The following is a 17027-nucleotide window of genomic DNA, read 5'->3' on the forward strand; positions in this document are numbered from 1 at the left end:
TAAGAGAAGCTAGGAAGAGAGAGGGAGAGACAGGCAGAGGAGAGGCATCAAAGCACTGCTCCACCATCCTTAGAGTTAGTTCCCTTTGGTGGTTTTCACGATGCTTCCATGTGGTGCTGGAAATCTAGCCCAGGACTTCAGACATGATAAGGCATAGACTCTACCCTCTGAACCATCTCCCAGCCCCCATCCATGACAGATTTTTTTTTAATAACAAGTGATTGTAGATACAGTGGGATCCCCCCAATATTAGCCTTGTTTTAATACCTGTCCGAAATGATTTCTGTCATTAACCAAACACTGTCCCAGCTGAACAGTTTATCATAACAATCAGAGCACCTATCACCTAGGTAGGCAGTGGCTCCAAATGGGGCTTGCTTCAAACTGGTAAGTCTCACAGGGTGCATGACTTTTTAGGGCAGAAAGAAACTGAGAATGTGACACTTGCACCCAGAGGTTTTTTTTTTTTTTTTTTTTTTTTTTTTTGTACCTTCTAAACAAGGGCAGAGTTTTCCTTAAGGGAGGTACTTGACTATTCTAGTTCTTGTGGCTCCTAGACCCAAACCCAGGCACCTGGGAGATCAGTGAACCTAACAGAGAGTGATTTATGCTCCTTTCAACCTTAAATCAACTTTTTAAAAATGCAGCCAGTAATTGGGCACTATGGTAAGATAGACATAATATAAAATTTACCGATTTAGCAATCCATCCTAACAGTGTTACCATTCATCTTCAGAACCTTTTCATTTTCCCAAACTGAAACTCTATACCCATTAAATAATATTTCCCAGGGCCAGGCAGTGAGTGGCACACTCAGCTGGCTGCACACATTACTATGTGCAGGAACCTTCTCTTCAACCCCCAATCCCCATCTGCACGAGATGAAGCTTCACAAGCAGTGAAATAGTGCTGCAGGTGTCTCTTTTTCTCTCCTTCTCTGTCTCTCTTTTCTCAATTTCTCTCCACCTTATCTAATAGAAGAGAAATAAGGAAAAAGTAAGGAAGAGAAGGGGAGGGAGAGAGGGAGGGAGGGAGGGAAAAGTTGCTGGTGGGAGTGATAACTTCATTGTGCAGGCACTGAGCCCCAGTGATAACCCTGGTGGCAATAAATAAATAAATAAACAAGGAAATAATTTCCCATCCCTCCCTCTCCCACATCCCTTTGTCACCATTATTCTGTTTTGTCTCTGAGTTTGACTACTCCAGATACTTCATGTAAGTGGAGTCATATGTATGTGCCTTTTAGTGACTGACTTATTTCACTTAGCATGATTCCTCAAGGTTCATGCATGTTATCACATGTGTTGTTTTTATTGACTTTTTTTTTAAGGAGAAACTAGATTACAGAAAAGCACTGCTACACCATCAGTGGATTTTTGCTTGCTTTGTCTTTGTAGATCTGATGTGCCCAGTGTCCATCCCAGAGCCTCAAGCATGCAAGGCTGACATTCTACTGCTGAATCACCTGGGCCCTTCATTGATCATTGATTTTTTTTTAATATAAAGGTCTACTTTATCGAGTACATATGAGAGATAGTTTCACAGGAAATAGAATAGGGAAGAGAAACTAGAGCATCACTTTAGTACATGTGGTGCTGGAGATGCCAGGTACCCCAGGCATACAAGCCCTGTGCTCTACTGGTTGAGCCATTTCTCCACTTGTGACCCTTGATCTTTTTTCTCCTTTTTTACATGCATGCTCACAAGGATGCCATCACCCAGCCCCATTGCCAGCTCTTTAGTGCAGTTTTTCATGAGTCTCTGAATGTAAATGATCACAAAGTATAAAAAACAAACACAAAGTAACTAATCATATATAATGACTCTAAGCCTCCAGCTAGCAGAGCATCAGGATGTAGAGGATCCTGTTTCTACGTACTACTCAGAATTTCCAGGAACACTTCCTTAAGTCCACAAACCAATACTCCTCTTTCTACCTTCTGATGAAAAGAGGATTAAGAATCACTCTCCTGCCTTTCATTGATTTTTTTTTCTTTCTTTCATTGATTGTCGATCAGCACATCTGAACTAACTTTGGGAGTTTTATTGTATCATATTGTACTTTAAAGATCATGGGACAATCCATTTTATGACATCTAAATGATTTCTGTACTTGTTAATTATTTGCGCTAATAGACGTGTACATGCAGAAATAGAGCACTCCCTTCTAGAAGTGCTATCTGTCTTCAAGCCCTATGCTTTGAAGTCTGTCCTACCAGCATACAGATTACCATAGTGGCTTCCTGGTGGCTAGTGTGTCTTGGATAATCAGGAGCTGCCTGGTGCCATCAGACTCCCTGGTGGAGATCACTTCCTCACTCCTTCCTCTCTTTGGACCTGATTCTAACCCAGATCTGATCAAAACAAACTCACAGCTCCCTGAAACAGAAATGACCTTTTTAAAATTCCAGGTCCATGGAGTGCCTCTCCCCAGATGGCCCCAATACTTCCATCTATTAACTCTCGCTCATTCAAGATGCAGTCGAGGTTATTGATCCTCCTTCCCGCCCTGTGCCAGGCACCATGCTAAGTGCCGGGAATACAAAGATGCAAGGACCCCACCCACCCACACACACACACACACACACACAGTACCCACACAGTACTCTGAGAGCCCGAGCCAGGTGTGTGAGCTTACTTCACACAGAGGTAGGAGGGCTGTGGTTGAGAAATACCTTTCATGAGATGGGGGTGGGGAGTGCTGAGTCTGCATTTAAGACTGCCAGAGTGAGCACAGGGAGGGATTCCATGTCTCGACTTGCAAAATTACTACCCCCCTACCCTCTCCCTGTCCTGTTGAAATAAAATGCCCCAAAGATGGAGGTAGTCCTCAGTGGAGATGGTAACAATTGGCGTGGCCCTAACTCTAATGGCAGTCAAGGACTTTGGGATCTGCACTGCCTTACCATGCTTTCAGGCTCCCCTAAGCTGTATTTGTGTGTATTCAGTCTTCCTCCCAGTCTCTTTGTATAAGCAATGGTGAGAACTGAGTTGTGTTCCTAGTGGGGCTGTGGGAATCTGCCCTGGGCTGTTTGAACCTGATTAATGCCTCAGCGTCTGCCTTTAGGACTCCTTTTGTCCCCTTGAAGGAGATCCCTGTTGAGTAAGAGGGGAGTGGATTGTGAGTGGGTACCTCCTTCAGGAGTAAATTGCAACCCTGTAGGCCAGGGTGGGCCCAAGCTGGGCCTTGGGCATTTCAGCACCCTGGTCAGCGCTCTCAGCGTCAGCGGTCTGGCAGGAGTGATTGGGAGCCTGCAGCCCTGCCTCCAAGTATGAGCACTAGCAGCCAGCCATTCGTCATCCTAGTAGAGCACTGCAACTTTATGCCTACGCATAAAAACTGGAGGGACTAGTCCCAGAGTTTTTGCTGCTGCTACCGCGGCTGCCATTAGAACGGTTTTAATTAGCTGCAGGATTTTAATGAGCTGGAATCAAGAAGAGCTCCATCTCAGAAGTAAGCAGGACACACACACACACATACACACACACACACACACACACACACACACACACACACACACACGAACTGTCTGACAAAACAGATGGAGGTAGTGTTCTCAGGGGACTGGGCTGTGTGCTCTGTTTCGGCAAGGAGCAAATGAGTTAGTGAGTCCAGGAGGCTGAGGAAGAGAGCCGGGAGGTCAGTCCCAGTGTGCCGGTCTGGGCGGGGGCAGAAGGGAGGGGAGGTGAGATGAGCCCCCCCATCTGCCACCACCGCAGAATGCTCGGTGCCGGATTCAAGGTGACGGCAGTGCCTGGCTCCATTCTCCTCAAGTTGCCATAGCAGCCTCTCTCCCGATGAGCAGCTTCTCCTAGAGCCCTCAGCCACTGGGAGGGACGTCATTGTTCACTCCTGCCCGTGCGAGGAGGAGATTGACTGGACAGAGAACTTTCCAGGGTCCGGGGTTTGCACACCCAATGGGTGCCCCTTGGGCACGTGGCCGGATGCCTCTTACTGCTTCCAGTGGAGTGTGGGGGGCAGGTCTTCACAGCCAGAAAAGGTCCACTAGGTGATTGGGAGGGAGCATCTAGACCTTGGAGAAGCCACAGCCTGGCGTGTCCTTGGAGCCATCCATCTGTCTGTCCGTCTGCCTGCCGGCGCATCGCCACTGGAGGTGCGTGTGTTTTGGCTGCATTCCCAAGCCCTTGTTTGTGCCCTAAAGTGGATTTTTCAAAGAAACGATTTGAAAATCAGATAAATGAGGAAATGGGAGGAATCTTTGGCCCTGTCCTGTGTCCCGGCAGGTGTTTGCAAGATTAATTGCCCCCCCCCCCTTACAGTAAGAATTGGTGACGCCATTCCAGGGAGAGAAGCCACTGGGAGGACTAAGAATTGCAAGACAGGCAGGACCTTTTGGAAACTCAGTGGGCTGTTAATTTGTCTTGATTTTCTCCCTCTCTCAAACCCCACCCTCCAATCATTTGAATGTTTGTATGATCTGTTGGCCTTGGAAGGGATGCAGGATGTCATCAGGGCAGAGTGTGACATAGGACATGGTGAAGACTCAGTAGTCCCCAGGGTATGTGTGGTGGTGGGGGGGGGGGTAGGTGAAGGAGCAGAGACCAGTGAATGTGTCCGTGAGGTCCCAGCAGCCTGACCCTGACTTGAGACAGATAGATCGCAGCATCCCCATCCACAAGCAGCGATGCAGCTCCCAGGAGAGGGAGATACACAGCCTTGAACCACTATCTCCCTGTGGCCTTGAAAACCATATAAGCTTGAAGACAAAGACCCTCAGGGGAGCAATGAAAGCTCGAGTGAGCACAACCACCACCACCCCCCCCCAGGTCTGTTGGTAACCTCCCCTGTGTCTCCTCCCATTAAAGGTGGGAGGTTCCCTTAGATTATGTGACGAGGCCCCTTCTGGGCCATTGGAGATCTGGTTTAACTGCAAAGCGGTTACCCAAGGGGGCCATGCTACCCTCTGATTCCGATTTGCACAGAGCAGGTTAGAGGCTCAGACAGTCTCCAGGGAGAGCAAACACTCAGGAGCAGGTGGGCAGAGGGAAAGACCAGAGTCTGTAGCTTAATGATTTGTGCTGGGAACACCCCACTAATTTCTAATGCCAGCTTTCCTGGGGCTGTTGTCATATATATATATATATATATATATATATATATATATATATATAACATATTGAGCTAGTCACAATGATGGTGCAGGTTCTGGGGCCTGATGCTCCTCTTCCCAGATGTGGAGTAAGAGTGTGGTCTTCACCTGACCCCCAGGCAGTATCAGAGCTTGGCTTCATCGCACAGCTTTGGTTTGGACAGATTTGGAAATACGCGAAGTCAGATTGTGGCTGCTGGACAGGGAATGCCATTGCTGGCTGAGCAGTGACACTGGGACAGGTAAGGAAGAAAATGGGTCTGGCCAGCTCTTCCTGTAGTCACTTCTGCAGCACCAACTGCTGTACGAGTAATGGTGCCGTGATCCCATGTGATCCTGGGTCCTCCTTCCTCATCAGATTGAGTCTTTGGGGCTGGCATTGGGTGCCCCTTTATTGGATAGCTGTATGCGTTAGCCACAGACTTGCTCTCTCTTACCTCCCCCCTTCCTCCTTTCCTCATTGCCTTCCTGGGTGCTGACATCAGAGGCTCCCCAAGTTTAGATCTGCCTCATGACCTCATGTCTGACTTAGGAGACTGGCGAGGCTGCAGCAGTGTTCCTGCACCATAACTGAATATGGGCTTCATGGTGCATTTCTCAAGCTGGGGCCTTGCCAGAACTCTGTCAGCAGTGTGTGTGTGTGTGTGTGTGTGTGTGTGTGTGTGTGTGTGTGTGTGTGTGTAACCCTGCTTCAGAAAGGCCTTGTTGCCTCCCTTTCTGTCTTTGAGTCTTGTCCCTGACACGTCAGCATATGGGATGTCATTCCCTCTGCCCATGATGGCCCAGGCATCCCGAGACTGAGGGGGGAGGGTGGGGGTGAGGGGCAGAAAGATGGCAGAAACAGTTCTAGCTCTGCCGTCAGCCACTCACAGCTCTCCTGGCTGGTCCCAGGGGCTCTGCGTGCAGTGCCTGTCACCGCTGATGGAAGGACTGGGGAATCTGGAGGGTATCAGGTGCTCTGAGTGGCCTTGTCCTTCACTGGGACATTGCTGCCTCCTCTGCTGCTCAGGACTGTGAGCAGGCCATGGCCATCCAGGAAAACCCTCTGGGAGCATCTTAAGGGTCTGAGCCTTTGGGAATATGTAGCTGCCCATTTTCACCCACTGCCAGCCTGGTGGTGGCAGGAAGCAGAAGCATTCCTCTGAGCAGGGGGACCAGCCTGACACCCTAGAATCAGCTCTAGAGACAAAAACCTGAGCCTAGTTCAGCACTGCTTCCCAAACAGAAAGGCTGGGAAGTCGTGGGAACCACCTGCTCAGAGAGCCAATGCTCCCCATGCACACAGGCCTGGGGCAGGTTAATTAAAGTTAACTGAATGAAAAAATAATTAAGAGATAGAGGAAGGGAGAAACTCAAACCCACAGTTGAACAGCCCTCAGCCCCAGAGCTTTGCCAAAACTAGTCTAGTCCTTGGAAATTTTTGTCTGACTAGGGAGATTGGGGGGGACTTCACTTAATACCACTTTTGCCTCATGCCCTGCAAGCTGGAGGCAGTGTGGTAGATCCCGGGGCTCCCTCCCTCAGCATTTGGGTGTGAGCTCAGGGGAGAGTTCTTTGTACAAAGTTCTGTGCCCAAGAAGATTTTAGGCACAAGGAGGTATCTTTGAACCCCAGCAGCACACCCAGTGTGCGGACCCCAGGAGCTGTCCAGTGGGCCTTGGTGCTGCCCTGTGCCAGATGATGTCCTTGAGTCTGAGCCAGTAGGAGTGGGTACAAATGAGGGCAAAGAAGAGGTCCTCGGATGCCCTCAACTCATCTGGCATGTTCCTGTGTAGGAAGGGTCTCCCTCTTCAGCACCCACACCTCACCCCATCCCTTGGGCTACCTGTATCTTGACTTATAACCTCTCTCTCTTGAAATTGCTGATTGGTATTGGAGATGCTTGGGATTTCTTCCTTTCTGGAGAGGAATAGGTAACATGGCAGGCTAGGGCAGTGAAGCCCACACACAAGGACACAAAAGAAGTTGGTTCGATCCCCGGCAGCACATGTGCCAGAGTAATGTCTGGTTCTTTCTCTGTCCTCCTATCTTTCTCATAAATAAATAAAATATTTTAAAAAATAAGGGGTGGAGATTTGGGCGGTAGCGCAGCAGGTTAAGCGCAGGTGGTGCAAAGCGCAAGGACCAGCATGAGGATTCCAGTTCGAACCCCCGGCTCCCCACCTGCAGGGGAATCGCTTCACAGGTGGTGAAGCAGGTCTGCAGGTGTCTATCTTTCTCTCCCCCCTCTGTCTTCCCCTCCTCTCTCCATTGTCTCTCTGTCCTATCCAACAGCGACAGCATCAATAACAATAATAAAACAAAAAGGGCAATAAAAGGGAATAAATAAATAAAAATTTTTTTTTTAAAAAAGGAAGCTTTGGTGCTGTGGTCTATTCTTCCTCCTCCTCTTCCACCCCCTCTTCCTCCTCTTCTTCGTCTCCTTCTCTTCCACCTCATCCTCCACCTCCTTCTCTCTGCCTCTCTCTTAAAAAATAGTAAAGAAATAACTTTAGATGGGGCCAGGATAGAGGAGAAAAACCTAGGATGCCTCTGTCCACTAGGCCACATGCAAAGGACAAGACTTAAAGAAACTGGATGATGTATCTGTCACTGACTCTTGGGGTTCCACCCTAGGCTCCCCCTGGCAGAACCTAGAGGGTGTCTGTCGCTAAGATTTTTTCTGGGGATACAGGACATCTTGGGGGGGGAGGTGGAGCTGGTATCTGCTACATAGGTGGTGCTCCTCCTTGGGTTTGAAAGGGCAGGAGGAGCACTTCTAAGTGAGCTTTGAAGTGTGGGATCCAGGACTACACTTGGCCACACCCTGTCTGTGCCTTGGCGACAGACCATCTTTCTTCCCCTTGACCCCTCAGACCCTGGCTCAATGGACTCCCGGTGTGAACCATGATGGAGGAACACACCTCCCACACCTCAGAAGCGACCCCGGAGCACACCCCGGATGACCCTGCAAGCCAGAACCATGCGGCTGACCTGCATGTTCTCGTCCATCCTGCTGTTCGGAGCCGCCGGCCTCCTCCTCTTCATCAGCCTGCAGGACCCTACGGAGCTTGCCCCCCAGCAGGCGCCAGGTGAGCCCACACACACTTCTCCCCGCTTGCCCAGCGTTCCCATCCCGGGGGAAAAGGCCCCGGCAGCACTCGTGTGTAGGGGGCCTTTGTCCTGGGGTTGGGGCGGGACTGCGCTGAGACCCTGACAGGCCAGGGGAGGGCCCTGGCTTCCTCTTGGTGGTCATTAGCATCTGTGTGGGAATGCTGTTTCTGACATCAGGACCTCTCCCCACCACCACCACCACCACACACACACACACACACACACACACACACACACACACACACACACCCTGCCTCTGGTCCAGGGCACCCCTCTTGGGAATAATGGCCAGATGTCTTATCTCTCAGCCTTTGTTGTTGCCTTTGATGAAGTTCACATTAGAAGAGGCTTCTGTTTCCTCTGGTGGCCCTAAAGAATGTCTCCTTGAACCCATGCTTCTCAAGTGGTACTCTCTCTCTGCTCAGCCCCGAGGATCCCTCTGGCAGGATCAGGGTGCCCCCTGACTTTGTGCTAAAAGCACCCCAATGTCTGCCTACCATTACATATGTCCCATTTGGCCTGCTGGACGGTCCCACCTGACCTGCTAGGGACAAGTGGGCCAGCAGCGAGGAGAAAGCAGGAAGGTTCTGGAGTGTGGAGAGAGGGTCTGGGCAAGGTTCCTACAGCAGGGCCAAGACCAGGGTCATTCTGCTTTGGAGGGCAAGGAAGACACCTTTGTCAGGTCTGAGTAACTGTGTCTCTCAGCTGTGGGCCAGGGGCCCTGTTAGGAGAAGGTACATGACACCATGACAGAGTACAAGAACAAGGGAGGCTGGGAGAGAGGGAGACCGATCCTTGCAGCAGCCTTCCCTGCAGCCTGCAGACAGGAACTGAGCACCTGGTCCTCAGGGAGGGACCATAGGCCCTGTGACCTGCAGCCTCCAGCCCCCTCAACCTGGCTGGCTCACACACCAGGATAGCTCTGCCCCCACACTAAGCATCAAGTGCAAAGGCAGAAGAAGGAGGAGGAGGAGGCCAGAGCCAGGGCCTAGGCCTTGCAACTGCTCCCAGAGGCCACCTGGTTGGAGGTTGGGAAGAAGCTGATGAGCTCATTCTTCCGCACCTGAGAGGCGGCCTTGGGGGGAGGGAGGAGGGTCCCTCAGGAGATAGCAGGTGAGTCATTGGTGCTGACTCACACCTGGCCTGCACAGGTGGCGACTGTCAGAAGTGAGCCTGACTGCCTCCCAGCTCCCACAGAAGCAAGGATGCATGGCAGGCCAGCTCCTCTATGGGGGCTGCAAGGCCTCAAGGGAGCTCAGAGTGGCTGAGGGAAATGCCAGCAGGGCCGACCGACACCTGGTCCCCAGAGCTGTGTGTTGTCTGCTAACGTGAGCTCTTCGTAAAGGGCACCCAGTGGGACCAGGAGCCAGCTCACCCACTGGAGCACACGCTTAACCATGAGGGAGGACGGGGTTGGAGTCCCCTGCACCACATGGGAGCGCCATGCACAGCACTAGGGGATGCTTCATGAATGGTGAAGTGGTTCTATTACGGTCTCTCTTCCTGTGTCCTCTGTCGCTCTCAATTTTATTTTGTTTTTTTTTTTTATATTTATTTGTTTTACCTTTTGTTGCCCTTGTTTTTTATTGTAATTATTGTTGTTGTTATTGATGTCATCGTTGTTAGATAGGACAGAGAGACATGGAGAGAGGAGGGGAAGACAGAGACGGGGAGAGAAAGAGAGACACCTGCAGACCTGCTTCACCGCCTGTGAAGCGACTCCCCTGCAGGTGGGGAGCCGGGGGCTCGAACTGGGATCCTTACGCCGGTCCTTGTGTTTCGTGCCACGTGCGCTTAACCCGCTGCGCTACCACCTGACTCCCAGTCAATTTTAATTTTTTTTAATATTCACTTATTTATTGGATAGGTCAGAGAGAAATTGAGAGGAAAGGGGAGGGGACCAGGTGGGTGGTGGCACACCTGGTTGAGTGCACACAATACTATGCACAAGAAGGCTGGTTCAAGCCCCCAGTCCCCACCTGCAGTGGAGAAGCTTCACCAGTGGTGTGGTAAAGTAGTGCTGCAGGTAGTCTCTCTCTCTCTCTCCTTTTTCCTCTCGCTTTTTCTCTTCCTCGCTATCTCCCTCTCTATCTTCATCTTTCCCTCCCAATTTCTTTCTGTTTCTAGCCAATAAAATAAAAGTAAAAGAAATTTTAAAAAGAGAGAAAGAGAAAGGGAGATAGAGGTAGAGAAAAAGAAACACATGCAAGATTCCCCTCTACAGGTGTGGGCCAGGAGCTTGAGCTCAGGTTTTTGCACCTTCAGAATTTTTAAGAGACATGAAAGAGTCGCTGGGAGTGGCGGAATAACACAGGAGCGAATCACAACCCTGCAGCCCCCACCAATACAAATAAAAAAAAAAAAAAAAACCTTGGTGTGTTAAGTGAGATAAATCAGAAACAGAAGGATGAATATGGGATGATCTCACAGGCAGAAGTTGAAAAACAAGATCAGAAGGGAAAACATGAAGCAGAACTTGGACTGGAGTTGGTGTATTGCACCAAAGTAAAAGACTCTGGGGTGGGTGGGTGGGGTGAGGAGGAGGGTTCAGGTCCTGGAACATGATGGCAGAGGACCTAATGGGAGTTGTATTATGTGATGCATGTGTAAAACTATTGTATTTACGTCGACTGTAAAACATTAATCCCTCAATAAAAGGAAAAAATTTAAAAACTTGACAGCTCCAGGTGAGCTCGCTGAGTGGCACTTCTGGTGTCTTCTGTGGATAGTGTGACTTCCCAACCTCACGTGGCCAGCACCGCCTTGCACAGGTACTTCAGAGCATGCACTTAGGGGTGTCTTCCATTCCGCCTGGAAGGAGTCCTCAAGACAACTGGGAGCAGCAAGAGCCTGGGCTGGTGGAGGTGTGGAGGGACACCTGGGAAACCGGCTGTCTAACCCAGGCAGGGGGCGCTGTTGCGGAAGTGGGGCTGGGCCCGCCTTCACCACGTGGCACCTTGTCAGAGGAGGTAAATTACATCCAACACAGTCATAAAACTTTAAGTAATGCTTACGTTCCTATCCGGGAGCAAAGTGTTCCTGACACAGACTGTTTGTGTTGATTTGTTACTATTCATTTATTCTTTCCCTGTACTCCTCACAGCAGCCTAATTGTGATGCGGTACCAAGAAAGCAATATCAAAGTAATTTTCCACAACATTAGTTACAATTTTCTTCTGATCTTTCAAGTGAAACAATCCCATCCTGTTGGCTTCTCTGAGCATATAAACCTTGATTACATTTATCTGTGGAAAACCAGTGCTTACAAAGTGTATGGATCCAGTTGCATGGGTGGGTGGTCCCAGTGGCCTGGGACAAGCCTTTTTTCCCCCGTGGAGTTCTGTCCATGGTGATGAGTGCAGACGCAGGAGGAGCCACTGGCGAGGTGGGGCTTCACGAGGGCCACTCTGAGTTCACAGCAACTGAAACTTGGCTCAGATCCAAGTACCCCAGCCCCTTACTGTTAGTCAGACAAAGGTGGGAGGGAGGGTCACCTCAAAAGATCTGGAAGCCATCGAGAGAAGGCAGGTGAGAAACTCCCTTTGCTTAATGCCTCTTGGAATGAGGATGTGGTTCTGATTTCTCCCATCCAGGTAACAGGTGCTACCAGTACCTGAACTTTTCTCATGGACCAGTCCACAAGCCTTTCTTGGCTCACACATTTACCAGGATCTTAAGGGGTTACCAGCATTTGTAAATCAGGCATCATCATCATCATTACCAGAGCACTGCTCAGCTCTGACTTCTGGTGGTGCAAAGGATTGGTACAGAGGACCTTGGAGCCTCAGACATGAAAGTCTCTTTAACTAAGACCATTATGCAGTCTCCCCCTCCCTAAACCATATGTTTTAAATCAGACCTTTCAGGATGTGAACCAATGACCGTTTCACTTGCTTTCCTTCAAAGATTGAATTTTTTTCTTGCATAGCAGGGAATTCACCTCTCAAGCTATTTTCTGGTTTCCATTGTGCCAGGTCCTGAGGCCTTAGGATACTGAGTGGGTTAAGTGATCCAGGTCACTGGCTTTGAGACCCGGGAGATGAGATGATGCCTATGTTCAAAGGAAGATTATGAGATCAGATCAGAATGGAGAATAGTAAATCCCAGTGTGCTGGTACTGGAAGGCCGTGTGTGTGTGTGTGTGTGTGTGTGTGTGTGTGTGTGTGTGTGTGTGTACACCAGAAGGCACACACTATGTGTGTAGTTTGACGAACTGTATTTTAATGAGCTATCTTTCTTTAGGATTTTTTTTAATTTTGGTGGGGGGGGGAGGTGAGGGGAGAGGGAGAGAAAGAGTGAGAGGTTGAAGCCATAGCACCAAAGCTTCCTTCAGTGCCATGGGGTCTGGGCTCAAACCTGGGTCACACTTATGGTAAAGGAATGTCCTTTCCAAGGGAGCTATTGGGTTGCACAGGAAAACATAGACAGATACATCGTGACTTTACTGACAGCCCAATATTTCACTGTCTTTCCAAACTTTTGATCGTGGAGAGTTTAGAACACAGAGTAGTAGATTAGAATAGTAGTAGACACCCGCATGTTTTTCCCAGCACGATGAGGCCAGCCCCATCCACACCCCCACCCCGTCTGCTGTCCTACTTCTGTCTGATTTTGAAGCATATACCGGATATATCAATTCAGCCATAAATATTTCAATGTTTTTTTTCCTCAGCTGAAAAGATGAACAACTCAGGCAGGCAAGACAGCTCACACGAGAGGGTGCCTGTTTTGCCCCGTGTGTGACCCAGGGTCAGCCTGGCCCCCACCACCCTGGGGGAGGCTTCAGTGCTCAAGTGTCTTTCTCTCTCACCCTCTGTCTTTATCTCTTTTTATTTGAAAAAGTTGTTCCAGAGCAGTGAAGCCCCAGCAACAAAAATATTAATAATAAAATGACTCTTTTTTTTTCACTTCAGCATTTCTTTAATATCATTCAAGATCCAAGTCAGTGTTCAAATTCTTCTTTCTCACAACTGTCGCCAGTCCCTTCATTTCCAGTATGCTTTATCTAGATAAAGCCCACATCTTAACTGTTGACTATTTTTTTTCTTTTTTTCTTTCTTTCTGCCTTTCTTTCTTTCTTTCTTTTTTAATTGCTGGAGCTCAGTGTCATTACAAGAACCTATCACTCCTGGTGGCTCTTTCTTCCTTCCTTCCTTCCTTCCTTCCTTCCTTCCTTCCTTCCTTCCTTCCTTCCTTTCTTCTTCATCTCCTCCTCCTCCTTTTTCTTCTTTCTACTATTTTACTTGCTAGAACAGAGAGAAATTGAGAGGGGGGAGGGGAGGGAGAGAGGGAGATAAAGATAGACACCTGCAAAGCTGCTTCATGGCTTATGAACCTGGATTCTTGTACATGGTAACATACACTTAAATAGGTGGGCTGCCTCTGGGCTTCTGAATAAATCTTTTCAGTCACTTTCAATCTGTAAGATTCTCTTCATTTTTCATCTTCTCATGCTACTTGTTGGAGAAAAATGGGTCATAAGTCCTGTAGTTTCCCATAATTGGAGTTTGGAGTTTAGTTTTTCTTTTTCTTTTTTTTTCTTTTTTTTTTTTCTGATTGTGCCTATTTGGTGGTTTAATATTGAACCTTTTGTTCTTTTTATTCTCTATAAATTATGTAAATACAGTAGCTTTATCAGATTTCATTTAGTGGTCTTTGTTTTGTTTTCCTTTTCATTTGGGGGCAAGAATTCACATGTGGTTGTAGGTTCTTCTATTAGGAAGTATACCAAAAAAAAAAAAGTGTTCATCTCCCCCTCCCCCTCTCCCTCTCTCTTTTCCCTCTCATTCAGTGTGAGTTAGTCACTGGCTTTGTCTGCATCCTTGCACTTATTTGGGTTATATGCCCAGTTTGGGTTTTTATCATTCCTCTTTGGTTTTATCTCTCTTTGAAGTGGGCTGCATTATAAAAGGTCAAGGTGAGTCGTTGTTAATGACTCATGAGGCCAAAGTGAATGGTGGGTTGATCTGCTTATTCCTAGACAGATACCAGTGCTTGACCTGATGGTGATAGAGATTCCATTGCTGACATATTGCAGTTTGTTTGTTTGGGTTTTGGTTGTTTGCTTTAGTATTTGACTTTCCAGAGTGGGTTTTCTTAAAAAAGAAAAAAGTGGGTAGTACCATGCTGCACTTTGGCAGAATTGTGGTGGGTACCCCAGCTTCCCACGGGCATGCCTCCCAGCAGATTATTTATTGTAGAAAGTGTATCCATTTGCTTTATAATGAAAAATAAATTTGCAAAAGTATATTGATAGGCATTTTTATACAGGCACATAAAATTCAACTTGCTTTGGGAGCAGGATGTGTTGGTGGTTCTATAAATGACTCTGGCTGTGTGTTATTTGATTTTGTAACTTGTAACCTTTTGTTTACAATGAGGGGCTTTCTGTAACTTGTTTTAATTTAGAACACTTTGGTAGCAATAGAAACTTTGGATACATTTTTGTATGGTACATGTGATGTATATAGAATTAGTACTTTATTTTTATTTTTAAGAGGTAAAAGCATTATGTTAGGGGAAAAGGTTGGGTGGGTTTCCAAAATTGCATTTTTTATATTAAAAAAATAAAGTAAAAAAAAATAATAATTGTGGTGGGTAGTGTGGGGGACTAGGACTGTTGCTGGGTTGTGATGAGTGGGAAAGGTAGCCATACTGATGCCCCCAGAAGGCATCCCTTGATGACTTCTAGGCCTGTAGTCTTCCCTAGGATGCTCTCTCCAGAGTGCACAAGCATCCAAGGATAGTAGTGAGACCAGAGAGATAGTTCATCAGTTTGGATGCCCACCTTGCCATATGGGGAGACCCAGGTTCAAACCCCAGGGGAGCACATGGGAGGTGCTATGTCACTGGGAGAAACTTTGGGTGCTGTTGTATGTCTGTCTCTGTCTCTCTCTTTTTAATACATTTGTTTATTACTGGATAAAGATAGAGAGGAATTGAGAGGACTATGGGGAGATAGAGAGGGAAAGACAGACACCTGCAGCCCTGCTTCACTATTTGTGAAGCTTTCCTCCTGCCGGTGGGGACCAAGGGCTTGAACCTGGGTCCTTGCACACTATAATGTGTGTGTTTAACTAGGTGTGCCACTGCCTGACCTCTGTCTCTCTCTCTCTCTCTCTCTCTACCACTATTTTAAGGACACAGCTGCCTGGAACAGTGAAGTCATGCATGGGCTATACCCAGGTACCACCAAAAGATAAAGGGATATAATTAACACCACTAAGTCACTGGCCACATTCCATATCATTCACACACATGCACGTACACATCAGCCCTCGACTGTTCCTTTTCACAAGCCAGGTCTTGCATACTCCCTGGTATGGATCAACACTTGCAAGCCCTCTCTATGGGCTAGGTGTTATATAAGCATTTTCTATAGATTTAATATTCAGAAGCCCAGGAGTTCAGCACGGTTACATCACTTGACAGAGGAGCCTGGTAAGGAGATAGGGGCCATACCCACAGCCTCACAGCTCCAGATTGCAGAGCTAGGATTTGTCCTTGGGCAGCTGGCTGTGCCCACTGCATCTGCTGCCTTCCCAGCAACTTCCCAGCCTGCCTGTCCCTGGGGAAGAGCCTGGGTAGAGAGAGGAGCATGGGTCAGGCCTTGCAGGTTTGGAAGGAAGTGGTAAGAGAAGAAGCTCCAGTGGATTAGAGACCAGAGTAAGTTCCATCAGAAGATTCAGGAGCTGAGCAAACCCTTGGAGCATTGATGATGAGGAAGCCTCTGCCACAGGTTTGGGGGGTTGAGGCTGGGGGTTGAAAAACTGGGGACCCTGAAGGGTCAGTGGTCATTAGAAAGTCCATCATAGGGTGTCGGGCGGTAGCACAGCGGGTTAAGCGCACGTGGCACAAAGCGCAAGGACCGCTTAGGATCCCAGTTCAAGCCCCCGGCTCCCCACCTACATGGAAGTCGCTTCACAGGCAGTGAAGCAGGTCTGCAGTTGTCTCTGTCTCTCTTCCTCTCTATCTCCCCCTTCTCTCTCAATTTCTCTCTGTCTCTATCCAATAACCAAAAAAAGAAAAAGAAAGTCCATTATAAAAACTTTTTTAAAGGTCCATTATGTTTGTGGGGGGGTGCAGGGGGAGAAGGGGACTGGGCGGTGGTGCATCTAGTAGAGCCCACATGTTAACAAAGATCAAGGACGTCATTCTCACATGCAGAGGGAAGCTTCATGAGCAGTGGAACAGTACTGTTGGTGCATCTTTTCTCTGTCTCTCTGTTTCTATCTCTGTCTCACCCTCTATAAAAAGTTGAAGGAGGGGCTGGGTGGTGGTGCACCTGGTTGAGTGCATATGTTATAATGTGCTAGGACCCAGGTTCAAGCCCCCAGTCCCCACCTTCAGGAGGAAAGCTTTGCAACTGGAGAAGCAGGGCTGTAGGCGGCCCCAGGAGAAGCTCCAGTGCTGTGGTATCTCTCACTCTTCTCTCATCTCTGTCTGTACCTGACAAATTCAGACTGTAGCAATAAAATAGGGCCCACAAGAGACCCTGAGGACTCCACTGTGGATGCTGCCCATAGTGGAGCTGTGGCAGGAGAGGAAAGGAGACCAGCTTGGGGGTATGTGTTGGGAGGGTGATCCAGGGGGGAGATGGCAAGGCTTGGGTAGGTGGGGTGGGCGGGGGTGAATCCAAGGGAGCCAGAAGGGTCAAAGGGCAGAGTGGGTGCCATGTGGGTAGGAGGCTGAGGAGGGCAGCTGACTAGATTCTGGGGATTCAGACTCTAGCTGATGGAGTTTGGGAGTGCCACTCTCTGGGGCATGCCAAACAGGAACCCTCTGGGAGGAAGGAGGAGACCATACATTCTGTTTGGGACTGGC

The 17027-nt window shown here is 48.5% G+C and overlaps 1 protein-coding gene across 1 annotated transcript in view; it reads left to right on the forward strand.

The window, feature by feature from the left end:
• Positions 1-17027, forward strand: part of CHST8 (carbohydrate sulfotransferase 8) — a 152302-nt gene that overhangs the window by 68099 nt on the left and 67176 nt on the right. The window contains exon 2 of the mRNA XM_007539475.3: positions 7967-8182. Within this exon, the coding sequence (XP_007539537.1) occupies positions 8053-8182 (130 nt within the window). The 5' untranslated portion in view covers positions 7967-8052. The remainder of the gene's footprint in view (positions 1-7966; positions 8183-17027) is intronic.

The sequence above is a fragment of the Erinaceus europaeus genome, chromosome 2 (assembly GCF_950295315.1).
Source record: "Erinaceus europaeus chromosome 2, mEriEur2.1, whole genome shotgun sequence".
In the NCBI taxonomy this organism is placed as follows: domain Eukaryota; kingdom Metazoa; phylum Chordata; class Mammalia; order Eulipotyphla; family Erinaceidae; genus Erinaceus; species Erinaceus europaeus.